The sequence below is a fragment of the Podarcis vaucheri genome (assembly GCF_965113315.1).
Source record: "Podarcis vaucheri genome assembly, chromosome: 6".
Taxonomy (NCBI): domain Eukaryota; kingdom Metazoa; phylum Chordata; class Lepidosauria; order Squamata; family Lacertidae; genus Podarcis; species Podarcis vaucheri.
This window is the reverse complement of record NC_138764.1, coordinates 97,140,406-97,150,802: the sequence shown is the minus strand read 5'-3', so window position 1 is coordinate 97,150,802 and position 10,397 is coordinate 97,140,406. Positions and strand designations below refer to the sequence as shown.

Here is a 10,397-nt window from a genome sequence, read left to right as displayed (position 1 = left end):
AAACCTTGTGTGGGCGTGACGCTGCCGCGCACGCGTCGTGGTCCCTTGCGCCTGCGCGCTGCCGCCGCTGCGGGCTTTGTAGTCGCTTCTGAGTGACGTTCGGTCTCTCTTTCCGGCCTGGGCTCGCGGCGTGTGAGGAGGTGAGGTGAGGCCTGCTCCGTGTTCCCGGGCGGGCGGGCCGTGATTTCTCCCTCGCTGAGGTGGCCGGTTGAAAGCGGGGGGGGGGGAAGGCGCGTAGTCGGTTGAGCTGATTCCTCCGCCCGCTCCCAGCTTTCCCTCTTCCCGGGGGTCGCCTGCTTCCTCTGCCCCGAGGTGGGAGCCCCGGGGGTGAGGGGACATGAAGGAGACCCTTTTCATATATATATATATATACACATTTTTTTTAATTTTACTTACTATTATGTATATATATTAGTATAGTATATTAGTATATAAAATTATATATATATATATATATATATATATATATATATATATATATATATATATATATATATTTGCTTTCGTAGATTTTCACGGGTACAGGAATGCAGGTTTTGGTGTCTTCGGGTGTCTTCCCGTGTAAGAGTCGGGGTGTCTGGGCGACGTTTCGACGAGGTCTCACTCGTCATCTTCAGGCTGGTGCTTTCGGCTTCTTGTTACTGTAACAAGAAGCCGAAAGCACCAGCCTGAAGATGACGAGTGAGACCTCGTCGAAACGTCGCCCAGACACCCCGACTCTTACACGGGAAGACACCCGAAGACACCAAAACCTGCATATATATATATATATACACACACACACACACACACACACACACCCTAGAAAGGTGCTGCCAGCAGGCGATCCGGTTCTTTTTTTGTTGCCCCCGAATTGCTAACCTCAGCCTTTCAAAATAAAAAAAAAAAATCCTTCCAGTAGCACCTTAGAGACCAACTAAGTTAGTTCTTGGTATGAGCTTTCGTGTGCATGCACACTTCTTCAGATTCTGTTTCAGTGTATCTGAAGAAGTGTGCATGCACACGAAAGCTCATACCAAGAACTAACTTAGTTGGTCTTTAAGGTGCTACTGGAAGGTTTTTTTTTTATTTTAACTCTGGCAGACCAACACGGCTACCTATCTGTAACCTCAGCCTTTCACTTAACCTACCTTGATTTCCGGGCAGCAACAGGTTGTCTGTGCAAATAACGGCCAAGGTGGCAATTCAGCTGGTGCAGAATTCATCGGCCGGCTTGCAAGACGGTGTGAGCGTATGACACCGATCTGTGGCCCGACTCCGCTGGCTGCCACTTAAGTTTCTGGTCCCAATTTAAAGTGCTGGTATAAAGCCTGATGTACCTATAACCACCCCTTTTGATGTACCATACCATAACCAGTCCAAATGGGACGCGGGTGGCGCTGTGGGTTAAACCACAGAGCCTAGGGCTTGCCGATCAGAAGGTCAGCGGTTCGAATCCTCATGATGGGGTGAGCTCCCGTTGCTCGGTCCCTGCTCCTGCCAACCTAGCAGCTCGAAAGCACGTCAAAGTGCAAGTAGATAAATAGGTACCGCTCCGGCGGGAAGGTAAACGGTGTTTCCGTGCGCTGCTCTGGTTCTCCAGAAGCGGCTTAGTCATGCTGGCCACATGACCCGGAAGCTGTACGCCGGCTCCCTCGGCCAATAAAGCAAGATCAGCGCCGCAACCCCAGGGGTCCCTTTACCTTTATAAAGCCTTAAATGGATCAGGACCACAATACCCTCAAGGATTGCCTTTCCTCATATGAACAGACCCAGACCCTGCGATCATCCTCCGAGGCCCTTCATGTGCCTCCTCCATTAGAGGTCCAGAGGGTGACAACATGAAAACCCTGTGGTGGCTCCCCATTTGTGGAATGCTCTCCCCAGGGAGGCTCAACTTGCACTTTTGTTACATACCATTAGGTACCAGGCCAAATCATTCCTCTTCTCCCAGGCTTTTGGCTAATTAGACAATCTGGCCTTTTAAACTGGGGGGGGGGGGGTTAGTTTGTTACTGTGTTATGCACTTTTGTGTTTGTAAACCGCCCTGTGATCCTCAGATGAAGGGGGTGGTGTAAAGAAAAGGTAAAGGGACCCCTGACCATTAGGTCCAGTAGTGGCTGACTGGGGTTTCTTGGCTGTGCTGCCATTTCCCTGTCTACAAACAGTTCCTGCATTGAGAGGTGTGACTAGTCAAAGGCTTAACAGTACACTGGATTTGGTTGTTGTCATGACTCAAGAGGGATGTTTAATGCAGTGTTTCCCAACCTTTTTTGGGCAACGGCACACCTGTTTAATGAAAAAAATCTCGCAGCACACCACCATTACAGCCCCGTGACGTCAGCGCGCAGCGTCACGCCGGGAGGGACGCACGAAAGTGAAAGTTTTCAATTTTTTTCCCTCCCCCTTGCCGGGGAACCTCCAAGCTTTGGGGGTGGGGGGGGAGGAGGCAGTAGAGCGAGGGACTGAGGGGCGGCGGCGGCTGTTGTGGTGGTGGCGGCGATAGCGGGCGGAGGAGGGGGCGGCGGCGGGGCCGAGGTGGTCGGCGGCGGCGGGTGGAGCAGGAGGGCGGCCGAGGCCGGTGAGGGAGTAGGGTTGCCCGGGGCTTGAGGAGCCGTCGCCGGGAGTTGCTGCTGCTGTTGTTGCTGCTGCTGCCCGGACATGCCGGCCTCCTCCTCGTCCGCTGTCTCGCGCTCCTCCCTTTTGCACGCGCTGCCCCGCCGCCGCCCCATTGGCTGGGTCCTGTCAGCTGATCCTGTGTTATTTCCTGTGTGTGTGTGTGTGAGGGGAGAATGGAGAGAGAAACCTCGGCACCACCACCGCGGAGCCGCCCCCGGCTCGACGCGGATCCTCGCCGCCGCCGCCTCTCACCGCCCGACTCGCCCGCCTCCCTCCCACGGCACACCAGCCAATGTCTCACGGCACACTAGTGTGCCGCGGAACACCGGTTGGGAAACACTGGTTTAATGCATAATGCACTCATAGATGCCAGTGTTTGCACGTACACACACACACTCACATTGTATGGCAGGTGCAATAAATGCAAAAGATTTTAAATATATACTCATACTCCTCGATTTCAGCTGCAGACTAGCAATTTCAGAATTTCTTTAAACAAATAGGCATGTGGATGAGCAGAGTTGGTACTGGCTTTTGCCTAAAAGCAGGATTGCATAGCCAATTTGCTCGGTAGACGTATCCAAGGAATTTTGAGAAAATAGAGATTAGAGTTTATTGTGGGGCTTTTGTGTGCATCTTACCTGTGTTGCAGGAAATGAATCCAGGTAGCAGAGCATCTGCTTTGCATGCAGATATCCCAGATTCTATCCTCAGCATATCTGAGTAGAGCTGGGAAAGAACCCTGTCTGAAAACCTGGAAAGCTGCTGCCAGCCAGTGCAGGTAGAGCTGAGCTACATGGACAAAAGGTGTGGTGCTTTAGGCAGCTCCCTATCCAGAAAGTTAAGTGTGAATTGATAATTGCAGCCTGAAATGGAGCACAATTTTTAAAAGGGTAAAACCTGTTGTGTTCAGTTTGCAAACACCCTTGTTTCGGAGTCCGTACAAGGCAATTTCCTGTGCTCTTAATATCAGGCAGGTAGAAATTGTTGCTTTGGGGAGGGGCTGTTCATGTACTTATTTTCTTTTTATTGGAAGTGCAGTAAATGCACAAATGTGTTTGTTTTCATCTGTTAATCGTTGAACGATATCTTCCACTTAAGTGGGAGGTGGAATTGGCTCCTCTCTCCACCCCTCCTCAAGTTTAGTAGAGGTGAGATGACAGTGGGATTTAGGTGAGAGAATGTATTTAGGTAAGTCTAGGCTGCCATACAGTGTGGCGTGGGTGTGTAATTCTGAATCTTACATTTCTTATTCATGGATTATTCTTTTACATGTTATGAATGTCTCTTCTGAGTTTTACTAAGAGTAGACCCAACTCTGGCTGTAAAGATAGTAAATCGCTGTTAAGATAATCTCATCTCTGAAAATTTGAAGGCAGTCTACTCTGACTTAGTTGAGTACCACCTCCCTGATACATTAAATAATTTTGCATTGTTTTCAAGTAAACAGACCCTACTTTGCATTGAAGAGACTTGCTGCGGCAAAAATGGAAAACGCCCATTGATCATTATAGCATTAGGAATACTGTATCATACAACAGCAGTTAACTTGAACATAAAAATACTGTCCAGTATCTGAAGAAGTTTGCATGCACACGAAAGCTTATACCCAGAACAAACTTAGTTGGTCTCTAAGGTGCTACTGGACAATTTTTTAAATTTATTTTGACTGCATCAGACCAATAGGGCTACCTACCTTAAAATAAAATAATATTGTTATAATTTAATATTCCAGGGAAGTGCTCCTGCTTACACTGAGAGTTTAAATAAAAATAAACCCTTAAAAAGAAATATTCCTGCTTCATTAAATTAATACACACAATGTAGCTTTAAATAGGTGCATAACTGAGATGGGAAGATGCTGGAAGATAAGGACTCTGATAGGTTGCAGAGACTGCTGGGGGTGAGGCTTTTTCTATAATTTTCAGTCACAACCATCTGCTAAGTACTGATATTTTAACATATCTTGTCAGAAATTTCCTGTTGCACGTCACTTGTGGCAAAACCCTAGAAAAACACAATGCAGAACGACGCTGGAGAATTTGTGGATCTCTACGTTCCCCGTAAATGGTGTGTATTAATTTATCCATGGAAATTACCAGTCTGCCTTGGGCAACTTGAAGAAAATCATGGCACATTCAGGCATGTGGTTAAATCATGGCTTTAGCCATACAATAACACTCCTTGGGCTCAAGTGCTCCCAACCTGACTTCCTAGCATGACTGGAGGAAGAGCACAGGAGCTTCCACAGTTCAATGTGTCATCCAACCTAACACAAGCTGGTTAATACTAAGTACAGATACAGTGGTACCTCTGGATGTGAACAGGATCTGTTCCGGAGCCCCATTCGCATCCTGAAGCGAACGCAATGGGCATTTGTGCAGGTCGCGATTCGCCACTTCTGCACATGTATGTGATGTCATTTTGAGCGTCTGCGCGAGCGGTGAAACCCAGAAGTAACGCGTTCCGTTACTTCCGGGTCGCCATGGAGCGCAACCCAAAAACGCTCAACCTGAAGCAACTTTAACCCAAGGTATGACTGTACTTGAAGCAAGCTAGCTTGATGAAGTATAACTTGAAGTTGACTTTGTTTCAACTGTCCATAGTTAAGATTGAGCACAGTATGTCCAGGTTTGGGTGACATAGCAAGCTGCAGTTAATCTTAAACAGAAACAAAAGCTTCCAAACTTCTACTTGTGCCCATGCTGATTGAGGGAGTGTGTGAGCCCAAGGCTCACTGGGGTTCATTCTTAGAATACCAAACTATGATTTACTGATTTGTCAGTTGCTATGTTAGCATGGAGTTGTGGGTTTGGGGGGGAGGGTGTGGGGGTTACACCAAGCCTTTGGCCGATTAACATCTGATAACCTCAAAGGGGGGTTCTTGGTTTGTTCTTGTTTTTTATATTGTATTTTTATGTTGTGAACCACCCTGCGATCTACAGATGAAGGGTGGTATGCAAATTTAATAAATAAAAATAATAAGATTGAGCTATTTGGCTGCTACAGCAGAAAAAAAGATGATCGCATAGATAGGTGCATACACCTGCCAGCTCAACTGTAGTAAAAGTAAGGTGGTTACAAGCAGGATTTAAAATACAGAAAGGCTAAGTTGAGGATTCCACAAAGAGCTATGCCCAGGGCTTAAGTTCCATGTATTTCAAGAGTGCAGGGGGTGTCCCAGGCATGCCAAGAGTGGGTGCAGCTGCTGTAAGACAATGGTGGTTGTCTTCAGTGCAAGATTTTCTAGCCGTGAACTTTTATATATTTTCATGGGGCTTCTTTTCTTCCCTTCAGCTCTGCTAGCAACCGGATAATTGGTGCTAAAGACCATGCCTCCATCCAGATGAATATTTCTGAGGTGAGTAAAATATAATTAATTAGAATATACAAGTTGAAAGGCGTTAATGAATGTGTTTTCTTTTTGGTACTGGGTTTCATTTTAATGAGGCTTGTAACCTGCCACTTGCCTGGGTTGGTGACTTTAAAATGTAAAAAATGCATTCCTAGCTCCAGAGGCCTGTGGGCTTATTATGTGAAGAGAATCAGAACTTACAGGGTTAACAGTTCTGAGTGACGTCTCACATCATGAGGCGTGGTTATGTTTCACATACGGGAGTGTTCTCTGTGTGTGATTTCTCTTTCGGTTTTGACTGAGAGGCGAAAGATGTGCGCTCTGTCGCCGGGATGTTGTAGGCAGAATTTATGATGTTTTTCTACACGATTAAAGACTGTTGGAGATAAGCAAGAAAGCCTGCGTGCAGTCTGATTTATTACACACACATTGCAACAGTTTTCTACCGCTGCGAAGGCTCTGCTACACGAAGCTGATGGTGAGCTGCCCACGGGAGTCCTGAGAGGCGCAGGGAAGCGTACCGGACTCCATCCAACAGCCACATATTATGGCTACAGTAGGAAGAAGCCTAAGTTGACTGCAGTCACAAAGAGAACCAGTGTTGGTACAACATGGTGTCCCTGCATAATATGTAGTTTTCTTTCACTCCTTTCTGCCTTTCATGATCTGGCCCTGAGTATTAAAAGTTACAGCAGCATAGCAATAATCACGGTTGCTTCTCTCAGGCTCTTGGGTCCAGAGGGCATGGGACTGTAGAATTACTTCCTTTGCTAGACTTACTGCTGCAGGTGAAAATAAATTGCAGGGGCTGCTTCCTGTAGCAAGCAATATTGAGAGAACAGCATTCATGGTCCAAAGGAAGCACATGGGGGGGCTTATTTATTTAAACATAAACCTCGAAGCAGTTTATAAAAAGATAAGACAATAAAAGCAAGGGGTAGGTCACATTCCTTCCCTGCCATGCTTTTGCTTTGGACCCTGGGTGCTGTTGGTCTAATACTGCTTGCTGAATGACTTTTTGTTTTTATTCATAAAGGTTAGTATCATTTGTTCCATTGCTTCCCTTTGTGTTTTAAACAAATTCCTATTAATTTTTGGATGTATTGTGGATTAGTAGAAATGAAAAATTAATCCTTTTGTGTACATGGGACATGGCTGACATTTGTCCCAGATTTCAGTAATCCAGTAAATCTGGGCAAACACATTTTTCATACAGGTATTTAAACTATTAATTTGCTTTCTGTAAACTCCCTGGGTAGATTTGTAAGGGGTTCACTGCCGATAATTGATATCTTCTATGCATTGTGTTTTCCAGTATAACTGCACAACAGTTAACATGCTGAAATGCAGTCTTGATTCCCATTTCAGGTTGATAAAGTCACAGGCAGAGTCAATGGCCAGTTCAAAACTTACGCAATTTGTGGAGCAATTCGCAGAATGGTAAGTATGTACTTAAAATGGTTTCTCTTCCCCAGTAGTATGACTTATGTTGTCTTTCCACCTCAGTGTTTGGCTGTTGTGGGAGGTGGTCTCACTACATGTTGGGTTTCTGCTTTTATATAAACTGCAGCTCGCACTTTAATTTGACATATTTTACCTTATGAGTAGCAGCTCATTTAAGGTTAAGAGACTAGATCTTGGAGTTAATTCTGTTTTAAATAAGGAAATTGTTATCCTCTGGGTTGTGAGAATAATGTAAAGGGGCTCTTTACACTAGTAACATTTAAACATCCTTTCTCCAGGACTTTCAGTTGCTGGACTGCAGTGCTAGGCACATTTACTTAGAAGTAACACACATGAAAATCAATAAATATATTTATGATTGGGCTTTTAGTCTTTCATGTTTAACTCATGAGGCGTGTATGGAAAACAGATTTGCAAGCAGTATCAAATTCTTACATGAACTTGTACTAGATTAACATAAGCAAATATGAACAGAGCTGGATACCACTGCAGGGATTACTAAGTACCATCTTCGTGGACTGTTCTGAAGCTCTTCATTTGTCTCAAAATATGGCTGATGAATTAACTCGCAGTGGCATTCAAGAGTTCTCTGTTCTCTGTGTGTACAATATTTTTTTGCAAGTTCCCTCTATCAGTAAATGAATAGGCTACCATGAATAGTTACTCCTGAAAGAAGCAATCATTCCTTCTGTATTACACACCATCATTCTGGAATGAATAGAGTGAACCTTAATTTGAAGTCATTTCAAGACAGTGGGCTACACTACTACTTAGTAATGTAATTCTGTCACAGGGAGGTAAGCAGTGTTGAGAACTGATAGTTACCATCTTAGAATAACATTTAGTGACCAAACCACATCTGGTTGGCCACTGAGAATGGGATACTGGACTAGATGGGCCATTGGACTGATCCTACTGGTTATTCTTACGTTCTTGTAAGAATCTGACTAAGGCAACCATTAAAAAATTGTTAAGCGGGCTAGTATTGTGAAAATAGCCTAACCACATTGTGTCCAAGTTTATTCAAAAGCAAGATCCATAGTATTAAGTTGTGCTTACTCGCAGGTAAGTATTCATAAGAATCGTTGCCTCCCCTTCTACTGAGGAAAAAGGAAAGCAAATCAGTTGTGGACCCTTCCCTGGTCAAGTGTTGGCTTGTGCATTCCAAAAACCGATTGCAGGAGAGCTTCTTAAAGCTCTGTATGTAGAGCACTTTGAACAGGCCTTTGCCACTCAGTTAAACTTATTTTCTCTGTTTCAGGGGGAATCTGATGACTCAATCCTGCGCCTTGCAAAGAACGATGGTATAATATCCAAGTAAGTTTTGTTGAATCTCATCTCTCTCTCTCGGGTACTAATGCAGCTGTGCATTCTCAGTTTGCCAGCTTCTTGTGCTGTTTTGCTAAGCTTAATATGTACGTTTGTAACTGTTTCTTTTCCTTTTCCAGGAATTTCTAAAGCATGATGAAGAAGCATGATGTGAAATTTGTTATAAAATAAAACTATTGGAAAGCACCTAAAGTTCAGTGTGTCATTTCAGCTCGTAACAGGTGAAACTGTTAAAAGAGGCTAATTCTGAAGATAACAGCATTGTTGATATGGATTACATAGGGCAATTTAAATGGAGTCTTTTTATATTTAAAAAATAGGCTTGTGTTTGTGATAGATTGCAATGGTAATACTTAACAGCTAAAATAGACCACAGATTCTTAGTCACCAAACTTTTGTCCCAGATTCTTAAACTTTACATCATTCTTGCCATGAGATGCAAGATGACATTTGTCTCTCTACTTAGAACTCTAAAACACAGGGATGGAGACCCTGAATACCTTCTGCAAAGCTGCAGGTTTTCTCTCCATCCCTGTTCTCACACGTTTTGCCTTCATTTATATGTGGTTTGCAGAGGGCACACCTAACTGGCTAGAAAGATGCAGAAATGGTTTTGCTACGTTTATCTGTGAATTATGTTGGTGTCTAGGGTTCTCATTCTTTATTCTCCCATGAGAAAGAAAATGACGTGTATTTCTTGGCAGGTTTTTTTCCTGAACAGCAAGAATCCAATAGTTAAGAGAACTTCCCTTTGCTTGTTAAGATCTCAAATGTGAGGAAATGCAGTACATTGATATCCTGTGATCAATATAATTATTCTGAAGTATGTAAACAAGTTGTCATAAGGATCGTAGGAGCTTGAACTGGCTGGTTTTTAAGCACTCGCTTTAGTAAGCTTAGAAGAAAGCTTTTGTGTTTAGAGTTCAGTTTGAGTTGGGTAGGTGGTTCAAGGAGCTGTACACACATCCAGGCTCACCAAATGTCACACCCGAGAATGAGAGGTGTGTGCTGCCCTCCCGACGCCATCTGATGTGGGTGGTTATTTTTAGAACTCGATATGTTCCCCTCTTTTCACAACGGAGGACTCGTTGCCAACCCCTGGACTAGATGGCCCTTGGGTTCCCTTCCACCTCTGCAATTCTGTGATTCTAAGTTTTACCCAGTAGCTGAGCAAACACAATTCTGCAAGTCTATTCTAATAACCTATTAACTTGGCAGCAGGTAGGAAGGCTTATATTCTATCTGCCTCACAGAGCCCTAGGGGAAACCACAGCTTGAATAGATTGAGAAGACAGACACATGCTGACGCCACTTTTGTTATCTGTCACTCCCCTGATTCTGGCTAACATCCACTATGCTGCACTTTTGACCTGATGTGCACAGCTGTTTTACCTTTTAGATTTCCAAAGGCTTATTTTTAAACTTAGAGATAGCAGCAGCCATGTATATTAAAACATCATGCCAAACCTGAGGTGGTATTGACATTCCCATATAGGATGAAACTTCCAATCCAGATATATTCTGGAGGCTGTGCCAGTAGTTTGCTGCAGTAGGTAGGAATTTTAGGTAAATATGTATATGGCAGCAGCTTCTCAGGACAGTGCCTCACTTGAGAGGCAGAGGCACTTAGCAGAAAACACCTGGTTTAATA

At 44.3% G+C, this 10,397-nt stretch overlaps 1 protein-coding gene across 2 annotated transcripts; it reads left to right on the top strand.

The window, feature by feature from the left end:
- On the top strand, positions 1–8,932 carry RPS21 (ribosomal protein S21; the record flags this gene model as incomplete). Of its 2 annotated transcripts, XM_082226617.1 has the most annotated exons (6): positions 2–140; positions 4,572–4,668; positions 5,896–5,959; positions 7,322–7,393; positions 8,679–8,734; positions 8,866–8,932. In XM_082226617.1, exons 2-6 carry the CDS (start codon positions 4,619–4,621, stop codon positions 8,873–8,875), a joined length of 252 nt encoding a protein of 83 aa, XP_082082743.1. In that variant the 5' UTR covers positions 2–140; positions 4,572–4,618. The 2 variants fall into 2 exon arrangements, with proteins under 2 accessions (XP_082082744.1, XP_082082743.1); XM_082226618.1 differs by lacking the exon at positions 8,866–8,932 and having other exon boundaries at positions 1–140; positions 8,679–8,738.
- Positions 8,933–10,397: the final 1,465 nt, after the last annotated feature.